General features: G+C 43.2%; 1 protein-coding gene across 1 annotated transcript in view; it reads left to right on the top strand.

The window, feature by feature from the left end:
* LOC116882593 (contactin-associated protein-like 3) overlaps positions 1-24,444 on the top strand; it is a 151,556-nt gene extending 127,112 nt beyond the window's left edge. The window contains exons 16-24 of the mRNA XM_032883114.1: positions 635-805; positions 1,724-1,942; positions 3,925-4,164; positions 4,708-4,938; positions 6,154-6,287; positions 7,088-7,175; positions 19,238-19,468; positions 19,702-19,773; positions 24,244-24,444. Coding sequence (XP_032739005.1) covers positions 635-805; positions 1,724-1,942; positions 3,925-4,164; positions 4,708-4,938; positions 6,154-6,287; positions 7,088-7,175; positions 19,238-19,468; positions 19,702-19,773; positions 24,244-24,437 — 1,580 coding nt within the window. The 3' untranslated portion in view covers positions 24,438-24,444. The remainder of the gene's footprint in view (positions 1-634; positions 806-1,723; positions 1,943-3,924; positions 4,165-4,707; positions 4,939-6,153; positions 6,288-7,087; positions 7,176-19,237; positions 19,469-19,701; positions 19,774-24,243) is intronic.
* The last annotated feature ends 2,342 nt before the right edge of the window (positions 24,445-26,786 follow it).

The following is a 26,786-nucleotide window of genomic DNA, read 5'->3' as shown; positions in this document are numbered from 1 at the left end:
AAGAAATGGTGGCCCGATCCACGTGATGAAGGATGATAGAGCAGCAATAAGTTGTGGCAAACTGAATGAATCTCGAATTCCAATGAGTGAGAGAAGCCAGTCTCAGAAGGTTACCTACAGTGTGATTCCGTTTATATGACACTTGGAAAAGGCACAACTGTAGATCACAATGACCAGGGCTTAGGGGCAGGAGGAGGGTGTGACTGTAAGAGAACAGCCTGAGGGAGGAGGGGAGATGGAGCTGTCCTTTATCCTGATTTTGGTGGTGGTTATACAACCCTACATGTGTATAAAAGTTCATCTAACTGTATGTCCCCCCAAAGTCAATTTGACTTAATGGTAATCTATAAATAATATCGTCTTCTAAAAACGCAAGGTATTTCCAGTGATTATCTGTCCACTCAGTTGCAGTCTTGTCCATCTTAATCCTTGAAAGAGTCACTATCTGGATATTCACATTGTGGCTGTATGTTTGGAAGAACCCCCAAATGAAGGCTTGCGTAGATAATGAATGCATTTAATAATGGTAAAAATGGTAATAATGGTTAAAAATATTGCTAGAAATACAAAATATGGTTGTTATTCTGTTTCCTTGCTATTGTCACTGTCTTTTTTTTTTTTTTTTTGGAAACAGATTCATTTTGGAATTCCGCTTCCTTCAACACCAAAACCTCATACCTTCACTTCCCTACGTTCCGTGGAGAGCTCAGTGCTGATGTGTCTTTCTTTTTTAAGACGACAGCGCCTTCTGGGGTGTTTGTAGAGAACCTGGGGATCACAGACTTCATCAGGCTAGAGCTGCACGGTGAGTCACCCCCTGGGCAAAGCCACCAGGTCTCAGTATATAGCAATAACCCTTCTGGGAACCTAATTCCCAAAGTACTGCTATGCTTTCTTCGTCACTTGTATTCCTTTAGTACGTGCTAAAGTTCTAATACCTTTTTTTAAAAAGATTAATTTATTTGAGAGAGAGAGAGCAGGGTTGGGAGGGGGGAAGAGGAAGACAGAGTCTTAAGCAGACTCCATGCTGAGTGTAGAGCCCAGTGCAGGGCTTGATCTCGTGACCCTGAGATCACAACCTGAGCTCACACCAAGAGTCGGACACTTAACCAACCATACCACCCAGGAGTGCCTAAAGCTCCATTATTTTAAATCCTTATTTTTAATAGAGCGGAAAACAGTGATTCACAAAACACTCGCAGTCTGTCCAATTTTGTGCTGCCCTAACTGTGTGTGCAGTAAGGATCTTTTAAACCAAACTGGTCTGATAACTACTCCCTAAATTGCAGAATCATTTCATGTAATTGACTCGCCACATTGTTCACGCATGTATGCAAGGCTCGGTTCCTTACTTCAAAATTTCACGGAGGGCTTTTTAAATAAAGTACATGAGGATTCCACCCACCTTGGAATAAATCCGCTGATATATAAGAAGGCAGGTCACAGGCCAGTTTCCCTCCGGTGGGGAAAGATCTCTACTCCTTAAGGTTTAGCAAGATGAGGAGCATTCTCTGAGGAGGAATAGGGTAAAATGGCTTTCTTTTTCTTCCCTGAGGACACACATTTCTGTTGCCTTCCTAGCCAGCTCAGAATGACATTGTTCGGCAGCAGTGTCACCACCCGCTTTCATAAGGAGCATGTCATGCTGCTTCCCTCCTGTCTCTTGAGACTGAATTTCCTACCCGGGGAATGAACCAAGCTACTCTCCTCTCTGTGTTTGCAGCTCCTGCAGAAGTGACCTTTTCCTTCGATGTGGGGAACGGGCGATGTGAGGTCACAGTGCGGTCTCCCACTCCCTTTAACGACAACCAGTGGCACCACGTGAGGGCTGAGAGGAATGTAAAGGAGGCGACCCTTCAAGTGGACCAGCTCCCCAGCAAGACGCAAGCTGCGCCTGCGGACGGCCATGCCCGCCTGCAGCTCAATAGCCAGCTCTTCGTGGGTGAGTGTGGCTGCCCTCTGGCTGGGCCGTGCTGGTGGACACAGAGAAGTCGAGAGCCGTCCAGCTGTGATGGCAGCAGGTGCACACGACTCCTGTCAGCACCACGGACTGAGAGCTTGAGCAAGAGTCAGGCACTCTTTCCACAGATGGTTGTTAATACAGTTTCCATAATGTGTTGTTTGGGATCATGGTTTCCATAGATTTCCCAGGTCACAGATGAGATAATGGAGGTCCAGAGAGAGCGAGTGATGTAGTCTAGAAACTGAAATAGAAGAGAAACCCATTCCCCAGTGGGTGGATTCCCAGGCTGGACCTCAACAGTATTGATGACCCGTGTTTGCTTTAGTGACTTCTTATCAATGCTATTTATAAAGTGGTTAGCAAATTTCATCCAGAACTCCCGGCTCTACTTCTCAGTGCAGTCAGGGAATCTGCCGTGTGACTGTGCCCGAGTTCTCCGTGTCCCCTCTAACGCAGACCGCAGGAAGACTCGCGTGGCTGTGTCACCCTCCTCCGCTGCCCAGTCCTTGCAGACACCAGGTTCAAAACCGGGCTGGCTCCATTCTCGCTGCCGGTGCTTCAGGGATGAAAGCTCTGGGTAGTGGAAGTCTTCCTTTTCATTTACTTATTTTTTTTAAGATTTTTTTTTTCTTTTTCTCAAAGTGAGAGATAAGTTTTGCTACATTACTTTTCAGATAACTCTATTCTAATTTGGAAAGCAAGCAAATCAATGAGGTAGCTCTTCCTTGGTCATTTCTCACGTGTTTTCAAGTAAATAAGGAGCTGGTCCAATTAGGAACTAATCTAAATCACAGATTAGCCCGCGGTCTGCTTTGCCAGAGGACACCTACAGCTTCTGGGTGCTGTACAATGCAGGGAGGGGTGTGTGTGTGTGTGTGTGTGTGCACGCGCACGTGCACATGCACAACCCATGACACAGAAAACTTCAAAGCTTCCCATCAAGTCATCAAACTGTTACTCAAATTAAACAATTCTGTTTTCTGATTCATAATCCTGAGGATCAAGGAATGGAATTTCTAGGAACAAAGTTGGCATGAACACCTACCTGGAATTGACATCCTCATGGAAACAATGTTTCTAGAGCATGGGAAGCTGGCGGAAAATGCTGATCTATATGCCCCAGGCCCACTGAGTCAGAATCTCTGGGAATGAACCCCAGGAGTAGCAAGCACTCTGGGTGACCCCGCACCCCGAGATTTGAGATTAGGCTCACGTGAGGCAGGATAGAAAGAGTGCTCAGAGACTGTTACCCTCCCGACCTCAGAGCCAGCAGGCTGGAGCAAGGCAGGCCTGAGCCTGGGTTTTAATGTCACCCCTACTTTCTCTTTCTTTGCCTGCTCCTCAATTCCCTTTAAATGGCATTATTAATGGGAGCATTTCTAAGAAAGGATGGTATTACATATATAATTTGTTATTATATATAATACATGCATTATATTATATATAACAAGTGTATAACAAATACATAACAAAATATGTATGACAAATCCATATACAAAATATAATGTATATTACATATTAACCCTATACAATGTGTATACATTTGCATGTTACAAATTTGTAATATGTACTATATTGCAAAGATTTTCAACTATTTAACTTTATTGTGCCCATCACAGTTTATACACTTAAACTTTAAAAGGGAGAGATGGTCTTTTTTTTTTTTTAAATGAAGGAACCAACTTAAAAATGTACAAATCTTTCTAAATAGAACTTGAAGAAGTACTTTTTAGAATAAATATTTACCAAGTTCAATTTCAAAAATATTTCCGTCTGTGGTTTATTCGATATCGTTTGCTGATTCTTAGTATGAGATCACAGCCTAGGTTTTCAAAATTGCATATGTTTGTAAAGCTTCCGGTGGGTCCCCTTTCTGATGCGATCGGTCCGGCCACAGTTGGATGTGGGTTGGAAACGCCACCGAGACCCCCCGGGCACGGCTGTAATTGTTTCCCTTGTAGGCGGGACGGCCACCAGACAGAGAGGCTTCCTGGGGTGCATTCGGTCTCTGCGGTTGAATGGGCTGGCCCTCGACCTGGAAGAAAGGGCCATGATGACGCCGGGCGTGGACCCAGGCTGCCCAGGACACTGCAGCAGCTATGGACACCTGTGTCGCAATGGAGGGAGATGTAGGGAGAGACCCAGGGGCATTGCCTGCGACTGTGCCTTCTCTGCATATGATGGGCCATTCTGTGAGAGCGGTGAGTATGCCCTAGGCAGGACCGGGAAAGGGAGGCACCTTATTTGGATCTTTGCCTCGTGTTTCTGGCATTTAACCCTTTCTCTACAAAAGGATAAGGCGGTTCTCTCTGATTGGCTAAAGGAAAGTTGTTTCTCTCCCAAATTTGTCCATTTATGATTCTGTTCTTGAGAAACTCATGATGAATTCTGTTGGATTCAGCATCATTCACGTGACACTGAGATGGACAATAACTCTAACTGTATGTTTACACTCAGCATTTAATGCTGTGTAACTCTGAGATGAAGCATTTTGTGGGCCATAATAAAATATTGTTACTTAGTTCAACATCATGCAAATATACACGGGGATAAGTTATCTTTTTATCCATACTTGATTACCTTTTTAATCAGAAATATTTCTAAATTAAAAAAAAAAAAAAGCAAAGTGTGACATTCTTGTTTTCTGTCTTGAGAGACTAAGGGTTAGAGATAGTGTAAATACACATAGAGAAGAGCCTCGCCTTGACTTCGTGCTAACATAACAAAAATGAGTGTCATTCCAGAGATTTCTGCGTATTTTGGAATTGGCTCGTCTGTTATCTACGACTTTCAGGAACATTCTAACTACACCACCAGCAAGAACTCAAGCTCCTTTGCAACTTTACTTCATGAGGGTTTGACGCTGGCTGGAGAAATGGCCACACTGAGCTTCCGGACCACAGGGACGCCCAGCTTACTCCTCTACGTGAGCTCCTTCTACGAGGAATACCTGTCCGTGATCCTCGCCCCCAATGGTGAGTGTCGAGACTGTAAGAACGAGGAGGCTGAATTAGAAAATAAGGACCACAATGACAGGGACCTTTTAGGTGTTTAATTATGAAAAGGAAACACAATTGAATGGCTTGCCATGCTTGTTACACTAGTTCATGATAACCCTCAAGTGTTTATCACTAAAGTTCACATTTCCATGATTACATTTAAGATACATTTCCCCCATGGAAGTTTGATCATTTTAGGTATTTGATGTGCCACTAGGCTTCTTGCTATTCTGGGAAGTCTTTCCTTCTGTACGTGAATAAATTAGTTCTGCAATTCACTTTGAAACAAGATAGCTCATTTTGTACATGGAAAATATTTCCTCCTCCTTCTTAGCAAAGTAAAGAAGTATATTAAACTATCTAAAATCCACTATTCCTATGCATCACATGAATAGGATTGTTCTTTACTCTTCAGTGGCTGGGAAGCCATTCATGGCAATATCTACATACGAAGAAAAGTGGGATGAGAGGTACCCAACTCATGGCCACCACGTCTTTCCAAGACTGTTGCAGATGGAGCATTAGCCCAAGCTGTAACCTCGCTTCACAGAGCGGAAGGGCAGAGACCTACTTTCTGGAAGATCTGTTCTAGGCAGTACGGGGTTATGGGGCAGTGGGCATCCCTGTGAAGGACATCAGGAGATTTAGATGTTGTAGCAAATCATTGGTCTTTCTTCTGTTTCTTAATTATGGCAAAAACATTAGGAAAAAAATTCTAGTTGTGCAAAAGATTCTTTATGCAAATGTCAGCAATACATTAAAATGCATTAAAATAAGTCACATTAAAAGAAGTGATGCTGATGGAACCTGAATGTTAATGCAATATTGCTTGAGGTTTTACCATTTAATACTATGAATACCACATGAATAATTAACTTCGAGCCTGGCTCCGAGTTCCCATATGCTTAACTTAGAATTTTTTCCTTTTGTTAAGGAAAATGGAAGAACTTGGGGAAAGACCATTTGGTCTTGACTTTTAAAATAGTGTAATCGGATTCTGAATTCAGCCCTGGAATAGCACATAAATGATCACTCTTCCAGGAATAGAGACTCTCGGTGTCCTTAAGCAAATGCTCAGTAAATTCAAATTATAGGAAATAAATAAAAACAAAATGTGCTTTAGAACCTGCATTGATGGTTTTTATAAAATTCCATTTTAGTTAAAAATGTCATTTTTTTGGTCTTGTTTAGGAAGTTTGCAGATTAGGTATAAGCTGGACAGGCACCAAGAACCTGATGTTTTTAACTTTGGTTTTAAAAACTTTGCTGATGGGCGGCTTCACCAGGTGACGATTTACAGAGAAGCAGCGGTGGTCTCTGTAGAGGTAAGGAGTAGATTCACAGCAGCCACAGTAACCAAACCTGTGGCATTCAGTGTATGACCTCCAGCAAGGCTTTGAGAATAAATCCTAGTAAAAGAGATACACGTTCATCAGTCTTCCCAGAAAGTCCTGGGGACAGAAAACATAGTCAAAGTGTTTTCTTTAGCAATGTCGTTTGTTTGTTTAGCAAGATGCTGACAGGGTTCTTGTTAATATCTGACTGCTAAATGCCAAGCTGTCCTTGTCAGTAGGGAAATGTTGCCCAGTTTCTCCCAGCGATTACTGGAGACATTCCAACGAGAATGAGAGGCTTTTCCATCTGACTACAAAAGAGCAAAGGTGGCAGAAATGTAAACACAAGAGGAAAAAGCAAGATTTTGCTGAAAGTGGGAATACATTTTTTAAAAGCCTCCATGTTTTAATTATTCATTATCACTGGGTTTTGAAGAATAACCTTTATGTATTGAATCTGTGCCAGTAATACCTTTTGTGGCTTGTGTTACTAATTTCTGTTTGAAATAAGTAAAAGCTTTAAGGTTTGAAATAGCTTATTGCATTTTTTTGTGGATCATACCAATTACGGATCCCTAAACCATGAAGACAAATAAAGGGGAAAGAATAGGCAATGGGGTGGTGTGAAATCCGAGGTATTAAAACAATTGCTGTGAAACCATTTCACCTTTGTGACAGCTGAACATATGGCTCGTTTTTACCGTTTTCCTTGGTCTCCCTCAGACTCCCATTCTCTCATCACCAAAATTACTCGCCATTTTGATGTTTGCTTCTTGTGGAATATTTAATAGGTTAACCAGAATGCAAGGAGACAAGTTGTCCTGTCATCAGGGACAGAATTCAATGCTGTCAAATCCCTTATGTTGGGGACAATTTTAGGTAAGTTTCAGAAAGAGCATCGTCCCCCCACCCCCAACCTCCTGACATGGATCAGAAGTGTCAGGTTGCAAACACGGGAAGGGTTCATAAGGCTGAAAGAAGCTCCTTGTCGTATTCATGGTTTCCCAGCAAGTGACAATCAAGGTAGAAGCAGCTCTTTTGTCCGAGTGTGCCTGTAAATCACCAGGGAGGGCTGTCTCCTAGGTGAGCCACAGTGACCCCTGAGAAGTGTCTCCACATGTGCCCTCTCACTTGGCAATCAAGCAGAATGAGACTTGGTATTTTTATAACAATTGAGGAAAGGCAAAATCAAAGCAGGTGTCACGTTCACAATTGTATATTAATCAGGGGTCAAATGCAGAAATCACCCAACAGTAAATATAGATTTACATTTACAAGAAGAAAGGACTTACATTTTCTTTGAGAAAGTGAGTACATGTTGGGTGGTTGGCTGGGCCTTGCTCTGAGGTGTGTTCAGTGATCCCAGCTACCCTTAGAAGGTCAGGATCTGAAGATCCCCCACACCCCCTTCAGGGCTGATAAAAGCATACCAGACTACTTAAGCATCAAATTATTTATGCCTTTGTTTTCCCCCTTGTCACCAAGAATTAGAAATAAAAATAAAATTTGAAAGGATTTTTTTTTTTCCTTTTGATTGTTTATATTGTAAACTGTATGTGCTGTCAATATCTAAAGTTATTTGGGAGAAATCCTCTTGTAGTCTTGGGTAGAATTTCTGCTCTGGTACATGACACTATCTGGTTGTGTTTGGTCCGAGATAATTCATAGACTCTTTATTACCTTTTCAGCCATTTGTACCTTGATTCTTTGATCATTTCTTTTATCCCCGACACATAAAACATCCTACATTTGCTGGAGATTTAGATACAGCCCACGAGCCCATGTTCAAAATAGGGTGAGAAGCACAGTAACTGTTAAAACGGTGACATTTTTCTAAAAGATGATGGGCAATAAAATTATAGGTTCTTATTTTTCAGAGGAAATGGGGCAGATCGCAGCATGCCCTTATAAATGGTAAATGCAGATGCACATCATTTAGATGGTAGAAGGCATGGGAAGCTCCGTGTTGGTCCTGGGAGTTACAAGTGCAGGTTAAGCCAGTGAAGCAGGGTCCTGGGGTTCTTTGCTGTGAAAACAGTCTTGGCATCATGTAATGGATACCAACTTTGGGCCGAAGTGGTGGTCTTGCTTTCTAACTGTGCCTTAGTGTGGATAAAGAGTCGGGCCCCATGATGTGTTGGCAGAAAGGCTTTGCTGTGGCTCGCCGTTCCTGCCTCCTCTGCACATGCAGAGTGGGCCTCCAGCAGCTGGTGCAGAAATGCAGACGAGCACAGTTGTTCCCCTCGAGCGCTGGGAGAAGTCTGTAGCTCAAACAGCCCATAGGAAAGGGAGGGGAACAGCTTAGTCTCTAATGTGTGACTTCAGGTGTGTTTTCTAGGCGTTTCTGGACATCCATGTTTTTGTGATATGAGTAGATTTTTTTATTCTATTTTTTAAAGTTTTTATTTAAATTCTAGATGGCTGACATATAGTTTAATATTAATTTCAGGTGTAGAATTTAGTGATTCATCATCTAGATACAAGACCCAGTAAGTTGTTTTTTTTTTTTCATTCTATTTAGAACAGTGGCAAAAAAAAAAAAGAGGGAGGTGGTGTTTGCCTGAGTGGTTCAGTCGTTAAGCATCTGCTTTCGGCTCAGGTCATGGTCTCAGGGTCCTGGGTTGAGCCCCACATCAGGCTCCCTGCTCAGTGGGAAGCCTGTTTCTCCCTCTCCTACTCCCCCTGCTTGTGTTCTGTCTCCCACTGTCTCTCTCTCTGTTAAATAAATTTAAAAACCAAAACCAACACTGAAACCAAACCAAACCAAACAAAAACAGTGACATAGTATAGAAAAACCACAAGAACTGGAAAGACAATGGAAAGAGATAAGGTTCTCCTCTGGCTTTGATCCATGAGAATAACAGTATACAATTAGCAGGAAGAGGTTTTGAAGTTCCTAAAAAGTCAGAGCACATGTTGAGTTTCACAGAACAGTGGGATGGAACCCCATCCTCGGCTGTCAGCTGAATAGTATAAATTTTTATACAATCCAAGTGGAAAGGAATTTTTAATATCCAAGTGGAAAAGAATTTGCTCCCTTTTTATGTGCTACTGAGCTCCACTCTCTGGCCTGACAGTTACCATTCATGGCTTGAACAGAGTGAGGAGTAGATCATCTTAGGGGTGTGCAAGCCTCAGAGCTCAGCTTACTTACATGCAGGTGCGGTCTGTGAGTGCAGGGATGGCCCCGCCTGCCCCCAGCAGAGTCATCTCTCCTTTGTTGCTGGAGCAGGTTTCTGTGGGCACTCTTCCCAGCCAGGAGGACAGATAGGGTCAAGGAACAAAAGGAACACACCACACACAACTGCTTGCCCTCAGTGACTCCGGCTCTGACAGGAGAGATGAGGCAGGTTCAGAAGTGACTGTGGCACAAGGAAGGAAGCTGCCAGCAGGAAGTGTGAAATTGACAAACATTTTTAAAGACAATTTAGCTTTGAATGTATTCTCTGTAAAAAGATATGTCATGGATTATGAAAACTGATTTAATAACTAAACTACCCTTATATAAAGGGAATCATTTTAATAAAAAAGGAGAATAATACATTTTATCATATACATTTTTATTTTCCTGCAAGTTCATCTGTAGAGAGCAGTAGCACGGAATTGAAGATGTTAATGTTTTGATTCAAGAATGGTCTAGTCAAAAAGCATCTCTCTCAGGCTATAGAAATTGAAGTTGAAATTCAGCAATGAAGTTTATTGCTTGAAGCAACTGAGTCTAATAAAATTATAAATATTCATTTCATCTGTACCTAGAGGTACGCATCTTGATCAAAGGCTAATAACACTTTTCATGTTTTGGGTAACTTTATTTAGGATAGCTTCTACTTAGTAGTAACTACGAGAAGATGACTATTTCATGTTCAGATTTGGGAAATAGAAGCTGAGCTTCCTTTCATAAAGTTGCATAAAATAGAGCAACAGACTGGCTAATGAAGAGCCATTCATTTTCCAAAGACAATTGTCCCAAGCTATGGCAAGCTGTCCTCCACTTATTTTTGGCGAGCTCCCTCGACTCAACAACATGTCCATTCAGTAAAAAAGCTTTAGGTCCCTGATGTGCACTTGTACTTCCCTGGGCATTTTGAATCCTAGAAACAAGACATATTGTACCTGCCCTCAAAGTGCTCTCAGCACAGTAGGAAACATGAAGAATAAAGGAGTGTTCATGATGGATCTCCTTTATTGTCTTTATTATTTACCCTAATATGCACTGGGAGGAGCGGTTCAGGGTCATCTTCTAGATTAACAGGCTGCTCTTCCCGTTCTTCAGTAGTCTTATTAACGACGACTACTCAGGTCAAGTGCTCCCAGTTACTATAAAATAATTTTAGTAAAATCCTAGTTTAAGTGCAGATCGTTAGGTTTCTAATTTTCTGTCCAGTCTTGACTAAGATGTGGCCTGTAACCCTGAAGTATGAGAGCTTTAAAATACAACAACCCAGTAAGGTGTCCTGGCATTTTCACTAGGTTTTATCTCTCTAAAGGCTTTTGTGTAAATGGTATTCTGTGGATTTTGTCTTTTGTGCATTAAAAAACAACAACAGCAAAGATCCCCAAAATACCAAAACAAAAATCTGTTTTGAAGGGTGCAGAGTAAAGATGTGCCTTTCTCTTTCCTTCTGGGAAAGAGTACAATACATTGAATGTAGTTCAAGTCAGTACAGTCATGCGGATAAACCTTAGTGGGGAAAATAAACCCACTGAAGGATCTTGTGTTGAAATGGAACTCCATATATGAGAATTGGGTTATAAATAATATGTGGGAGTTATTGATGCCTTCATGGACAGACTACAGTTTGGATATTAAAAGCTCCATTGACTTCTGTGATGTATGTTTTGTCTTTGCTGTGCTCTGCCTAAGAATTTATCTCATTTGGGAGTAAAGTCATAGGGCGGAAGACACAAAGATTTTATATAATTTCAGTAATATGAATATAAATGCAAAGATCCTCAACAAAATATTACCAAATCTAATCCAGTAACAAACAAATTGTTATACACAACCAGATAAGATTTATCCTAGGAATTTAAGGTTGGGTCGGCAGATAAAAACAATCAATGTAATACAGCATATTAATAGAATAAAGGACAAAAACCACATGGTTGTCTCAATAGGCACAGAAAAAGCATTTGAAAAAAATCCACTGTGCTTTCATAAAAAAAACAAAAAACAAAAAAAAAAAAAACAAAGTAGGAATAGAAAGAAACCTCCTCACATGAAAAAAGACAGCTACGAAAACCCCATGCCTAAACATTACACTTAATGGAAAATAATGGAAATCTTTCCCTAAGATCAGGAATAAAATAAGGATGTCTACTCTCACCACTTTCTTTCAGAATTGTAGTACAGGTTTGAGTGAGGGCTACAAGGCAAGAAACAAAGAGTAAAAAGTATCCAGAATGAAAAGGAAGAAGTAAAACTATCTCTATTTGTAGAGAACAGGATCTTGTAAGGAATCCATGAGAAAAGCTAATGGAGATAGTTCACAGTTGGAGCAAGGATATAAGATCAACGTACAGAAATTTATTAGATTTTTATACTAGCAATGAATAATACAAAAATGAAATGAAGACCAAAATGTAAATTCCACTTAAAGTAGCATCAGAAAGAATAAAATACCTTGGAATAACTTGAACAGAAGAGGTGTGAGACACGTACGCTGGAAACCATGAAGCACTGCTGGAAGGAATTAAGGAAGATTCACACAAATGGAAAGACATCCGTGTTTGTGGACGGGAAGTGTTAACGTTGCTAAGGTGGTGGTGCTCCCCAAATTGATCTACAGGTTCAGTACAATTCCGATCCAAGTCCAAGTGGCAAGTTGATCCCAAATGCGTATGGAAATGCGAGGTACTCCAATTAACCAAAACCATCTTGAAAAGAAGAGTGAAGCTGGAGTTTTTGCCCTGGATTTTAAGACTTGGTACAAAGCCATGGTGTCAAAACTTTGTGATGTTGGCATGAGGAGAAACATATTGACCAACGGAGTAGATTGAAAGTCGAGAAGTCAAACTATTTATCTTTAGTTGACATTAGACATGGGTGCCAGGCCCATCCAGTGGAGGAACACTAGTGTCTTAAATGGTACAGAGCCAACAGGTTAAAAAAGCGATGTTGACCCTACCTCACACCATTTAGAAAAATTAACTCAAAATGAATGATACTCCTCCATGTAGGAGCTACATATATAAAACTCTTAGACCAAACAATGGCTGTGCATTTTTGTGACCTTGGGTTAGGCACTGGTTTCTTAGAGAAGGCTTCTCAAAAGCCTTGGGTTAGATCATCATTTCTCAAAAGCACAAGCAGAAAGAGAAAAATATAAGTCAGACTTCCTCAATATTAGAACCTTAGTAATTCAAAAGACACTACTAAAAAAATAAAAAGGCAATCCACAAAATGAGGATAAACATTCACAAGTCATGCATCTCATAAGAAATTTTTTTGACAAGTAACATTTTATTTATTTGTTTTTTATTTCTTTTCAGTGTACCAGAATTCATTGTTTATGTACCACACCCAGTGCTCCAAGCAATATGTGCCCTCCTTAATACCCACCACCAGGCTCACCCAATCTCCCACCCCCCGCCCCTTCAGGACCCGGATTGTTTTTCAGAGTCCACAGTCTCTCATGGTTTATCTCCCCCTCCAATTTCCCCCAACTCACTTCTCCTCTCCATCTCCCCATGTCCTCTGTGTTATTTCTTATGCTCCACAAGTAAGTGAAAGCATATGATAATTGACTCTCTCTGCTTGACTTATTTCACTTAGCATAATCTCCTCCAGTGCCGTCTAAGTTGATACAAAAGTTAGGTATTCATCCTTTCTGATGGACGCATAATACTCCATAGTATATATGGACCACATACTCCTTATCCATTCATCTGTTGAAGGGCATCTTGGTTCTTTCCACAGTGTGGCAACCATGGCCATTGCTGCTATGAACATTGGGGTACAGATGGCCCTTCTTTTCACTACATCTGTATCTTTGTGGTAAATACCCAATAGTGTGATTGCAGGGTCATAGGGTAGCTCTATTTTTAATTTCTTAAGGAATCTCACACTGTTTTCCAAAGTGGCTGCACCAACTCGCATTCCCACCAACAGTGTAGGAGGGTTCCCCTTTCTCCACATCCTATCCAAAACACATTATTTACGGTCTTGTTAATTTGGGCCGTTGTAACTGGTGTAAGGTGGTATCTCAATGTTGTTTTGATTTTAATCTCCCTGATGACTAGTGATGATGAACATTTTTTCATGTGTCTGTTAGCCATTTGTATGTCTTCATTGGAGAAGTGTCTGTTCATGTCTTCTGCCCATTTTTTTGACATGAATATCTGTTTTGTGTGTGTTGAGTTTGAGGAGTTCTTTATAGATCTTCGATATCAGACTTTTGTCTATACTGTCATTTACGAATATCTTCTCCTATTCCATGGGTTGCCTCTTTTTTTTTGTTGACTGTTTCCTTTGCTGTGCAGAAGCTTTTGATCTTGATAAGTCCCAAAAGTTCATTTTCACTTTTGTTTCCTTTGCCTTTGGAGACATATCTTAAAAGAAGTTGCTGTGGCTGATATCGAAGAGGTTACTGCTGATGTTCTCTTCTAGGATTTTGATAGATTCCTGCCTCATGTTGAGGTCTTTTATCCATTTAGAGTTTGTCTTTGCATATGGTGTAAGAGAATGGTTGAGTTTCATACACATAGCTGTCCAATTTTCCCAGCACCATTTATTGAAGAGACTTTTTTTTTTCCACTGTGTATTTTTTCCTGCTTTGTTGAAGACTATTTGACCATAGGGTTGAGAGTCCATATCTGGGCTCTCTCCTCTGTTCCACTGATCTATGTGTCTGTTTTAGTGCCAGTACCATGCTGTCCTGGTGATCACAGCTTTGTAGCAAAGCTTGAAATCAGGCAACATGATGCCCCCAGTTGTCTTTCTTTTTCAACATTTCCTTAGCAATTCAGGGTCTCTTCTGAGTCCATACAAATTTTAGGATTGTTTGCTCCAGCTTCATAAGAAATTTTTGTACAGAGTGTATACAGAGCTCTCACAACCAAACAAAATGACAAATGACCCAATTAAAAATGGTCCAAAGATCTGGTCAAAGGCTGAAATCAAAGACATTTCTTTGAAGAAGATTTACCAAAAACTGATATGAAATGATGCTCAAGATCATTAGCCAGCAAAGGAATGCAAATCTAAACCACAAGATATCACTAAAAAACCATAACAAGTGGAGGAGGTGGAGAAATTTGAGCGCTTGTGCATTGGTGATGGGAATGTAAAATGTGTGGCCACTGTGGAAAAACAGTTTGGCAGTTGATCTGGAAGTTAAACACGGAGTTACCATATGACCTCTCCTAGGTATATACCCAAGAGAATTGAAAACATATGTCCAGACACAAAAGGTATATGTAAATCCCCATAGCTGTGTTCTCCACTAATAACCCAGCATGGGAATAACCCCAGCGACCGACGACTAAGTGATACAGTGTTATGTTTCATGCCAGTGTTTCACTGTGTGCCACAAACAAAAGTGAAATATTGGCCATAAAATGTAATGAAGTCGCTACACAGGCTACAGATGGGTGAAAACATGATGTTAAATAAATGAGGATAAATACCGAAAGTGACTTACTGTGTGATTTATTTTGTATGAAATGTCCAGAATAGGTAAATCATAGAAACAGAAAGTTTAGGTTTGCCCAGGGCTGGAGAGGGGTAGGAATGCAATGTGGAGTCTAATGTGTACTGGCTTTCTTTAGGAGAGATAGAAAGATTCTGCAAGTGAATACTGATAACGGTTTGACAACTGTGTAAATATACAAAATCCCCCTCAATTGTATACTTTAAAAAGATCAGTTTTATGGTATGTGAATTGTATCTCAATATTAAAAAAAAAAGTATTACAGATTCATTTCTTTTGCCAATGCCTCTTCTGCAAACGCAGCTGGGAGAGGTGAGTGATGAGTTGTAACTGGGTGTCTAGTCTGAAGTGTGAATGAGTGTGTTCCAGGACAGGGTGTGATGGGAGGTGGGGGGAGGGAAGTGGAAGGGCTCAGGGTTCAAGACTGCTGAAACGGGCAGAGGCACATCGGGAGGGGCTGCACGATTGTAAAGACGACTAAAGAACTAAGAGCAACGATTGTGGGGAGTTTTGATGTAATCACCTTGTTGGGTGAAAGAGTGGCGGGGATTGCCTACGTGTCATTACACGAAGAGTCTGTATTATGTACTAAGGACTAGTGCTCCAGGAAGTGCCTACTAGCATTGCTCACTCTGAGCACATCGGGTCCCAGATTACCCCTGATTTCTTCTCTGGTGTTAGCTGCGAGCACTGGGAGAACCTGGTGCTCCGTGGGCCTGTGTTTTGGGGAGGAAGGAATAATTCATTCACTTCTTTCTCACTCTGAAAATCAGGGCCCCCTGGCTCTGAATTGTTGGAAAGATGGACTGGAAAAGTCTGTCTTCTACTCGTTTTCTAATTATGTAACTTATCTAGAATTAAAAAAAAAAAAAAGTTTAACTTCCAGAGGGAAGGTCAGCATTGCTCAGCATGGTTATGCTTATCCTCAATGCCCCTCGTGGAGCAGGGGATGGGCAGAATGGTTACGCCATATTCCTCCTGCCATGGTAAGAGAGAGAGAGACTTCTTCCTACATTCCATTTGGGGCCACATCATGAACCTGCAGGTCCACTGCTGGGTATGGGGCAGAAAAGATGCAGCCTCTAGCTTTCCAGGACCCCCATACCATCTAAGATCCTCAGCCACGGAGTTCTCACTAGCTGAATGATAAATCAAAGGCTAAAAAGATGATGTCGCCCCTAAGAAGATGGAGAGGAGGACTGAAGACAACTACAGTTCCCACATCAAAATAGAGCCATTAAAGAAGACAGAACACAACTGCGATGAGACTTGGCACTCAAGGACACTTGGAAAAGTCACACACCAACTCTGGGGGTTAAAGCAAATACGGGTTTTCACAATTTCACAGGATTATCTGAAGGAGAGAATCATCACTGGTTCTCATTAGACAGTGGTCTGGAATATTACAGAGATGGGCTATCTCAAACCGCAGAGAAAAGATTAAGAGAGAGAAATTAGAAGGGAAAATAAGAGAAAACCTAACGGGGATAATTAGAGATCCAGAAACAGAACTGGAAGCAAAGACAGTAATTATGCATGAAAAATAATTATCTGAGCTAAAGGAAAACTGGAGTTGCAGATTGAAAGAACGCATCAATTCTGATGAGAAAACACATAAAACTGAGAAAATTTCCGACTTGCAAAACCCATAGAGAAAAGTCCTCCAAACTTTCCAGGCAGAAGTTACTACAATGAAAAAACAATGATTGTGGCATCAGCATCTAACTTCTCATTTGTTATAGCGGGATAAAAAAATGATGTGGATTATCATTAGTATGGCTGAGGAATGAGCCACAATGCAAGCATCTAATATATAATGTATTTGACAAGGTTAAAAAAAGATATTTTGGGTAACAAGGAAGGCTGGAGGTTAAATATGGACCATGCCTCCCATCTGAGGAAAATACTAGAGAATTATTCCAGTCAAAAAACGAATCACAAGCATGACCTCAGGATGGAAAATATGAAGGCAGCAGGGAGCAGTGAGCAGTAAACTTGCATGCATCTTGGTACCCCGTACACATACAAAGTCATGGCTACAGCTGTGGGGGTTAATAACAGGCTATGGGCGAACATGAGCCCACCCACACATGCCCATACCCACAATCCACAAGTACGTATAAATGTCAAGTACAAGTTCTTGACTGCAATACAGTGTTCTACCGGTGTTCCTTTCTTGAATAATAGCTCTGCCTATAGACATTTTTAAATTTATCTTTAAAATGAATTTCACAAAGTTAGTCCAATTAGTTAGTAAGATACATGTCTGCCCAGGATTGATTCTGTGACCCTAGCCTTGTAGCGCTCGTGTCAGACTTTGACCAGGAAAGAGAGTGTTGTCCGGTTCCTCTTTTGGCTCAGTGGCTGGGACTTTTAATTGGCCTGTGGTGTTTTGTTTTTGTTTTTAGTATTTTAGCATTGTGGCAGTCCTATGTTACTATGACAGCGTTTTCCTGTTTTAGTTCTTGATATTCTTTTAAGTATATTCAATCAAGGATGCCTTTCTTTATGGAATGAATATATATGGTCTGAATGCAAAAAAAAAAAAGTGACCTTTAAAGTACTCTATTTTAATTTTTTTTATTTATTTTTTATTTGAGGGAGAGAGAGTGTGCATAAGGGCTGGGGGTGGGCGGAGGTCAGTTGGAGAGGGAAGAGCAGACTCCCCGCAGAGCAGGGAGCACGAAGGGGCTCAATCCCAGGACCCCTAGGTCATGACCTGAGCCAGAGGCCGACCCTTAACCGACGCAACCACCTGGGTGCCCCAGAAGAGCTCTTTAATCTAAAATGATCATTCAACTGAGTTGTCTCCAGCTGGCTTACTTCACTGTAAGAATCTACCTGAAATTCATCATACATAAGCCTCCTTGATGTCTCATATGATCAGCCTGGCCAAGAGAGCTGTGTGTTTCAGAGAGTTATTTATTAGGATTGTAGCAATGTAAACATGCCCCTCATTTTAGTTGCTTTTAGAGGTCTTTTACATAGCACTTAGAGCACCCCTCAAAAACTCAAAGGAAGCAAACACTACCCCCTAAGAGTTTATCCACAACATCAAGAGGAACGGATCACAGCTGAGATCCTCAGGGTGAACTTAAAGACCTGCTATCGCGCTAACCAAAAAGACTTGTAGAGTGGCGCATGTATTCTATGGAAGGTATAGCATTCATTCTAAAAATAGTGTAACGATCCCCATTTACCCATCCCTTAATGCGAGCAATTACGAACATGTCCAAAAGCTACTGGCGGATAAAGAGAGAATATCCTGTTGAAAAGGGGGTTCCTGTGACCAGCCTGGATCCAGGTCGCCCCAGGTGAGAGACATTCAGACATTTCTGAAATCTAATGTGAACTGGCTTCCAGCAGGAATAAAAACACTCGCGGTATTACATTGAGATCATTAAATTCTCAGCTCTGCAAATGATCCCACACGGTGGCCGACCTGTGGAAGGCACCGGGTGAATTCTTGGTTCTGTGTATGGTTGGTAGGAGAAGATGTCAGCCGGCCAGTGGACACACTGAAGCAGGGAGGGAGTCAGACGCAGATGCCGCGGGTCCCCACACTGAGGCGGCTTCCCTGCACATCCATGAAACGTCCGAAGCCTGCACGTAACTGGGCCCGGTCAGATTTGGGGCGCACTGAGCAAGTGCAGTGTAGGGGCTAATCGTCCTCAAAGTGAAGGGATTGGTGCTCTGCTCTCGTGGGTCCCTCGCGGCCCTTCTCCCGCTAACCAACCTCGGTCAGATCCGAGCCAGGTCGGGGGCTAGGACGGGCAGCCAGCCCAGACTTACGGGAAAGGGACAGAGCCCACCGCTGTGACGAGGAAAGGCAGCGGGAGGTGGGGTTCCCCGGTGGCAGCTGCAGCTGGGGCGGGGCTTCTGTGGGGCTGAGAACGGGGCCAGAGTCAAGTGTAAATGGGGAGGTTAGAACGCCCCAGGGATTCCTAGAGCACTGTTGACCCCACGCGGGTGACATTTCACTGCGACCACCTCGATTACGGGCCACAGATCCTGTTAACAAAATACTGCCGTGATCTTTGAAACGCGCAACGGCAGAGGGTGGAATCCTTTGTTGGGCGGGACTGCCCCGGGGATGCTTCGGCCTGCCCGCAGGCAGAGCTGGCGCCCGCCGGTCACCAGCGGGGGCCGCAGGGACGGCCCTGCCTGTCTTGCCCTACGGAAAGAAGGGCCGAGGATTCCGAGGACTGGTCGGTTGGTGGCGGCCCTGCAGACGCGGGCCAGGCCTGCGCCCCCCGCGCCCTAATGCGTGCCCCGCTTGTCTGCCCTCAGAGCCCCCCGGCGCGGATCCGGACACGCTGAGGGCCAGCGCGCGCGGCTTCACCGGCTGCCTGTCGGCCGTGCGCTTCGGCCCCGCCGTTCCGCTCAAGGCTGCGCTGCGCCCCGGCGGCCCCGTAGCGGTCACCGTGCGCGGACACGTGGCCGCCGCGTCCCAGTGCGCGGAGTCCAAGGGGGCCGGAGCCCCGGCGCGGGAGGCCACCCGCCCAATCGCAGGTGGCGCAGGTGCGTGCCCCTCCGCCCGCGGTCGCGCTCGCCGCCGCGGTCCTCCACCCCGTCTGCACCCCAGGGCTGCCCAGGACCTCGGTGGGGTCACCTGGCCCTGCTCTGGTCTGGGTTTCATGCTCCTGCCCGCCCGCGCAGTGCTCTGCTCTCCTGTCATCTCCTGTCAGATGTTCGCGAATGTCACCAAAGTGCTCTTCCCTCTGCCACTGTCATTCTCCCTTTCTCTGCTGTAGGTGGTTCTGGACCGACAGACGGGGGAGAGCCCTTAGTTAGCGCTGATAGAAGTGGCCCTGCTGTGATCGGAGGTAACAGGGCAGTGAACGACCTGGTCCTTGGCGCTGCTGTCACCGCGGGCATAAACACGTGTTCTGGAGTCCGAGCTGAGGGGCGAGGTCAATGGCCGGACACCCCTTTGCGGGCGTTCTTCACGGGCTTGCCCCCACGTCGGCCTCTGCTGGGGCTGAGTGGGGCTGAGTGGAGGGAACTATCCTTTAAAGGATAGTTGCCCAACAACAGAGTAATAAGGTTTTTCATTTGAAAATACCCATTCATATCTCTCAGGAGATCATATATACACACGCAGGTATATGACATATTCACCTTTACTTCTTTGATCCAAAATAGCCACGACCTCTCAGTCCATTCGCCCAAAACTTTAAAAAATAATATTAAAAGTAAAGCATTAGGTGAGTTTAGAACCACCTAAACTGTGCAAGTTGTCATTTTCATAAACACAAAGATAGAAAACAGATTTTTCTAAACATAAATATACGGAACTGTTTCCTGGTGTCAGTCTTATCTTAGATTTACATATATTTATTTGTATTTCTAAATGTAACTATTCACATATATTTGTATTATATATACACCTCAGTGTCACATGTATACTATGCATGTGATGGTAAAACTGGATATAACACAGCTCTTTAAAACAAAGTTCTATAGATAAACTATATATGTATTTACATATATATTCACATATAATGTATATTTATATTTTTTATGTACTTACATATATTTGAAGAGGTACAAGTAATTCCATCTTAAATATCTCCCACTGTATTCTCTGAAACAGAATTTATTTAGGCCTGCTTTAAAAAATGAATATTCAAGTCTCCTCCTTATGATTCAGAGAACGCTTACATTTATTAGACTACTGGAATGTGTCTGTTGTAAACTCTGTGGGCTAGGAGGGAGCGAGCTGCTCTCCATTCCATGGCTATTCCAGATAAGGGAGGTCATCCCCAAGCTGGGGGATGCAGGTGGGTGTCCCCTTTTCAGGCAGACCAGACTGCATCTGCCCATTGGGTTTCTGTTCATCAAGATGCCAGTTTTCTCCAGACTATTAGGAAGGTACTCAGACATTTTCACGTGCTGACCAAATCTGTGTAAGAATGTGAACTTGCCCATTCCTATCGTAACTGCTTCTGTTTTTCTAATGAATGAGGTATACGATCTCCTGATTTCACAACTCCAGGAACAAAGAAACATGTGTTATTTATAATGTACACTTAAAAGGATTACTTTTGTATTAAAATATAAATCAAGTCTTAATCCTGAACTGTTCTCATTTATTTTGAATGAGAAGACTTCAGTATAAAGCAAAAAGCTGATTTAAAATAAATCGACTTAAATGTGATTCATGTTTTTGAAATAGGAATCAAAGTCCAAACATGCAAAATGTCATGGTTGGTGCCATGTTTAAAGAGAGCAACGATGATAGGATGGTGCTAGAATAGAAGGTGTGGTCTTCGGAGCTATATTGCCTTTGGTTAAATATCACTGGCAAGTTGTACAAAGTAAGTAAGTTGCACCAATATTTTTCCCTTTTGAGAAATCCTGCTTGGCTCCTTGCCGCTTCCTGTCAGCGAACGGGAGAAGAATGAGGCACAAACAAGTCAGCTGCAAAAGAAAGCGAGCAGGAGACAACAGTAGAAAAGACTGTTGCCCCGAACAACTCCTCGGTCCCGCTTTCATTAGATAGAAACAGTAACCAACAGAAGAGCCGAAGAAGGCCAAACATTAGTCATAGGCCTTGTAGATAAACAAGAAGGAGGGCAAAATATGTCTGGACAAGCAGTATAAAATTTATAGTTGAACAAGCACATTCAAAGGACTTATCTAAGTAGCCACAGGTGCTCTCTGGGGGAAAGGGGAGATAACGGAAAAATGAAGCAGGCGGCGTTCCGCCCTGAGTGGGCCAGGCGTTCCCAGCTGCTCAGCTTCAAGGCCGCATATCGTCCTCTCCCCTACAGCCTGTTGCCAGTATGTGTTTTTCTTAAGGCTATATCTAAATGTGCTTGGTAACTAGTAAAATTCCCCATGGGTTATATTTTAAGTAATACATTGTTCTGAGGGTCAGCTGCAGCTCCTGACAGATGGGAGGGAGAATCAGAGCACATGGGATGTTAGGGAGGTAACAACTCAGCTTATGGCCCCTGCAACTCACGTGGCTCTGCCTTCGATCTGTGCGGTGGCTGTGTGCTGCGTGGTGTGTCCACTGCCAAGTATATTGAGCTGCAGTGTAGAATCCTGGGTGGAATCCTCAGCCCTGTGTCCGAATGACCACAGTCCGCACCACATGTAAAGTACTTAGTCCAGTTAAAGAACCACCCCGGCAGGTGGATTTCTCCACGTGCTGAGCTCCATCACCTCTCCTCTTGCAAACAAAGGGTACAATACAGGAAGGGGAATTAACCTGGTACACCGGAGATCATGGAGTGTTTCTTGCCACGGGATCCATCGTGTCGATGAACAGGCAGAGAAGGACACAGATGTGTAGATGGATGGAGAGGCAGACAGACCTAAGTGCTTTTCACAAATGCATTCACAGTTGGATTGCTGAAAGGAAGGTTATGGAAGGCATCGGATGCATTAGTCACGTCATCTCAGTCTCTTCAGAGAGCAGATGAAGACAGAGGTTGCTCTAGAACCCTACCAAGTCTCACAGAACGAGCAAGCTAGTACTCAGTTACATACATAATAACATCCTGGGTGTTTGAGGGTAACAGTGACAGTGATTGGATAACCAAGTGGCCTGATCACTGTTATTGAGTTCCTGTCCCTGACACTAAAATTGGATACAATGTAGCCTTTCAAAGCGAAGTCCTGTAACAAAACTTAAGAGTAATTAAAGCGACAACTGTTTGTTGTCAGGTGAGGTTCAAGGTGTAGAGAACGTGTTGATTGTTTTACTTGTTAGTATTTAAGAACCTTTCCAGAGGTTCTGAGCATCTGATCAGGAATCCCTGTGACCAGAGGCACCCACTGAGCTGCGAGTCTGTTGGGATCTGTTATGCTCTTTATTTCTGTCCCAGAGCATAGTGAAGAATCTTCATTTAACAACACGAATCTGGATTCAGCTAACTAAACAGTAATGCATTTTCTAACATTTGCTAACTGCAATATCAATGCCTGTGTCAGTCATCTTGAAAGTGTTTGACTGATGAACGCTGTTTTGGTAACTCCCTGTTTCGGTATGGATTAACATTCATTCTTTAACGAATATGGCAGCTTGAGCAAACCCCTCTAAGCTTCATCTGACCGTCCCAACCCTGGCAGCCCTTGAAAAAAATCAGAGGAAATTTTAAAACAATACTGGTGTCCAAGCCTCCCACTGAAGATTCTGAGCTATCATCTGCTGTGCAGCCAAAGTTGAGAAGCACTGACACAGCTAACACTTCAGTACTTAAAGCATTACCAGCAAAAGATGTCAAATAATCTACTTCCCCTGTCGCTGAACATTGTCTCTCTTTCTAGAAATTTTTAATACAGTGGTATATCAGTTATCTACTGCTGCCTGACAGATCACCACCCACTTAGAGCTTAACCCAACTCCTTTTTAGTATGCCCCAGTTTCTGTGGGTCAGGAGTCTGGGCAGAGCTTAGCTGGGTCCTCTGCTCAGTGTCACAGAAGCCTGCAATGAAGGTGTCAGCCAGCATTGAGGTCTCATCTGGAGATTCCTCTGGGGAAGGATCCACTTCCTCCTCCGCATGGGTGCTGACGGCATTCAGAGTCTTGTAGCTGTAGGACCAAGAGCGTCTCGATTTTTGCTGGCTGCCCTTAGCACCTAGAGTTTACCTGTAGTTCTGTGCCATGTAGGGATTCCCATATGGACTCCCACCATGACTGCCTGCCCCCTTACCGCCAGCAGGAGGAGGGACGGTTCCATAAGACAGGTGCTACCATCTCACATACCATAAAATCATAACCAAGGTACAGCACATCACCTCTGTTGTTTTCATTGGTTAAAAACAAGCCACAGGCCCTACACATAAGCAACTGAAGGGGATCACGCACAAGGCATGGCCCCCCAGCAGCAGAGATCACGAAAGACTTTTCTAGCCTCATAGAAGGAACTGGTGTACTCACCACAGAACTGTAAATCAGCAGAACGTCAGCAGCAGATCTTTTTAATGTACTTGTACATAAGTATTTAATTACTCTATGACAAGTCTATATACTCCATCCTTTTAAAATAATGAAAACGTGCTTGCTTGTTAGCATGAAGTGAGGGCATGACCTAGAGGCCACACTGTGGTTCTGAATTTTAACAGGCAGGCACCAGGTGAAAGCCAGGCCAATAGATTTTTAACCTAAAGGCAAAAAACTGCTGTATCCAAAGGACGTGCAGACTTAGGACTCAGTGTTCCAGTAGGCCAGTGCCCACTTTCCTGATGATGCACGTGTGATGTACGTGAGCTTGCTATCAGCTACGTGAGTCCTGCATGTTACAAGTCTGTGTTCTGACTGCGCCTCCCCCTTCTCTCACCAGGTGTGATAGCGGTGGTGGTATTTGTCTTGCTCTGTCTCACCACCGTGACCGCACGCATTTATCAGCAGAGATGGCTGTACCAAAAAAACGAGTCAACTGTTCCCCCGGCTGGAGACAGCGCTGAGACGGCTCTGAAGAGTGAGGTCAATGTGCAAAGCTCAGTCAGTGAGAGCCAGAGAGAGTACTTCTTTTGAAGGGTAGCGGCACCTTACTTCAGGCTCTGGTGATGGGACTTTCTCACTAAGCCGGGGGGGGGGGGGGGGGGGGGGGGGGGGGGGGGGGGGGGGGGGGGCTCCCAGCAGATGAAGCACCCCCCCCAATTGGGCGCCATCCTTCAGCACCGTCAGCTTGCTCGAGTGCAGTCCTGGAAGGCTCTGCTCCGTGCTGCTTCATGACCTGTGTGTGTAGAGGGACTCGGCAGTGCCCATTAACCCCTGTTCGGAGGTGTCTGACTGTCTGGCCCGATTGTTGAAAATACACACGTGGTTTGCATAATGACTTTGGGTTTGAAGTGAGAACAAGGATGTGAGCTGTGGTCCTACTCTCTTAAAAAATGAGACCCGGAAGTTTATAAAAGTCAAAGTTGGACCCTAGCGTTGTGTGTTGCGTACAAATCTTGTGTTTTGCCTCCTTTATCAATCACCTGCAGATGCTTCTAAGCTGGGAAGTGCTTCTCCAATGGTCTTGGAGTGCGTTTCTATCTCTGTTTGAACCAGAGCCCATGGGCTGAAAATGCACTAGTGACCTAGAAAAAAACATTTTTTTTTTTTGACCAACTGTTTTTATGATCTGTCTCTTTAAAGTCAGTTTGCATACATTTTTAGTGATGAAATGAATATTGAATGCCAGCTATGAAATTGTAGTATTGTATTCATTTATGGAACAGAAAAATTCATAGGTAGCAAAACGCGTAAAACATTCTAGTCTGCACTACTTTGCTTTTTTTCTTTGTAATCCGTCATTTTAATCTTTGTAAATTATGATAAAGATCAGCTGACGATCTCCCCAACATGTATATTTTCTAACTGAAATAGTGCCCAGGTATAGACTGGCTTGAACACTGTAAATGTATCCTTCCTCCCTTTCATCAGAATGAACTTAATCCTTTTTTTTTAAGATTTTATTTATTTATTTTAAAGAGAGAGCGAGAGAGAGAGATCACAAGTAGGCGGAGAGGCAGGCAGAGAGAAAGGGGGAAGCAGGCTCCTCGCTGAGCAAAGAGCCTGATGCAGGGCTCGATCCCAGGACCCTGAGATCATGACCTGAGCTGAAGGCAGAGGCTTAACCCACTGAGCCACCCAGGCACGCCTGAACTTAATCCTAAATTTGTTTCTTTCAAATGTGGGGTGCTATGGTCACAATTCTTTGCAGTCTTGTGGTTCTCTTGTTCTGAAGGTTGTCACAACAACTGGATTTCTTGCAACTGTCTTTTCATTTACTTGGGAAAAGTCCCATTTTGAACAAAAGCTCTCCATTTCTTTTTTCTAAATTCCGAGTGATCTAGGCAAACCATTTTCTGAAATACCATCTCAGTCTAGTCACTGTTTGGAATGTCAGGGGAAGGGTGCTGATGCCAGGGAAAATGCAGGTTGTAGGATCTGGACCCAATCTGTCATTCTGGTCAGGAATCTAGGATTTCGGAGTCAGAGTCATCCATCAGAGCACCCATAATCAACCAGTTCATTTCATATTTGGGGATATTTGCATACTCAGGGCATAAAGAATTTGTATTAACCACAGGAATTTTTCCAGTAACGACTTTTGTGGTAGGGGTCAGAGGATAATTGCACGGAGCTGACCATTTGCACTCACTAGCCATTTCTACGTGAAATGCCTTGATAAGCCACTTGCCACGTGCCTGCCAGGAATCATGTTGCTTCCTTTGACCACAACAGGACCACCCAGAACTCCATACATGGAGCCTTGCTATGACCTTTGAGTGTATGCCTATTTTTCTGTGATTTTTTTAAACAATAGAAAAAGATATCCTCAGTACTAAGCCTTTTCTCAAAAAACAAAACAAAACAAAACAAAAACCCTTTTTTCTTATGGTTTCATATTAGTTTTCTATGAGGTTTACCAAATCACCATAATATATTATCTCATAGTTTCTGTGGATCAGGAGCTGGGCACGGGTTTATCGTGTTTTCTGCAAGGCTGCTTTGAGGCATCAGCCAGGACTGTGTCCTCATCCAGAGACTCAGCTGGGGAAGTCCTCGGTCTTACGGTTATGGGCAGCATTCCATTCCTTACTGTTGGAAGATTCCTGGAAGCCTGCTTCTGCTAGAGACCAGCAAGAGAGAGAGAGAGAAAGAGAGAGACAGAGACTCTAGAGCAAGTCTGCTGACAAGAAGGAGTTTTAAATACTGTAACATGATGATGGGAGTGAAGGCCCATCCCCACTGCCAAATTCAGTTGGTTATAAGCAAGTCCTACGTCCTGCCCACATTGAAGAGGGGAGGATCACAGAAGGACTTGAACCAGCAGGATGAGATCATGGGAGTCACGTGAAAGTTAATCTACCACAGTACTATACTGAAGTT

This window comes from Lontra canadensis, unplaced genomic scaffold, assembly GCF_010015895.1.
Source record: "Lontra canadensis isolate GAN:19392208 unplaced genomic scaffold, GSC_riverotter_1.0 scaffold85, whole genome shotgun sequence".
Lineage (NCBI taxonomy): Eukaryota > Metazoa > Chordata > Mammalia > Carnivora > Mustelidae > Lontra > Lontra canadensis.
Note: the sequence above shows the minus strand (reverse complement) of the source record. Positions and strands in the feature narration are given on the sequence as shown.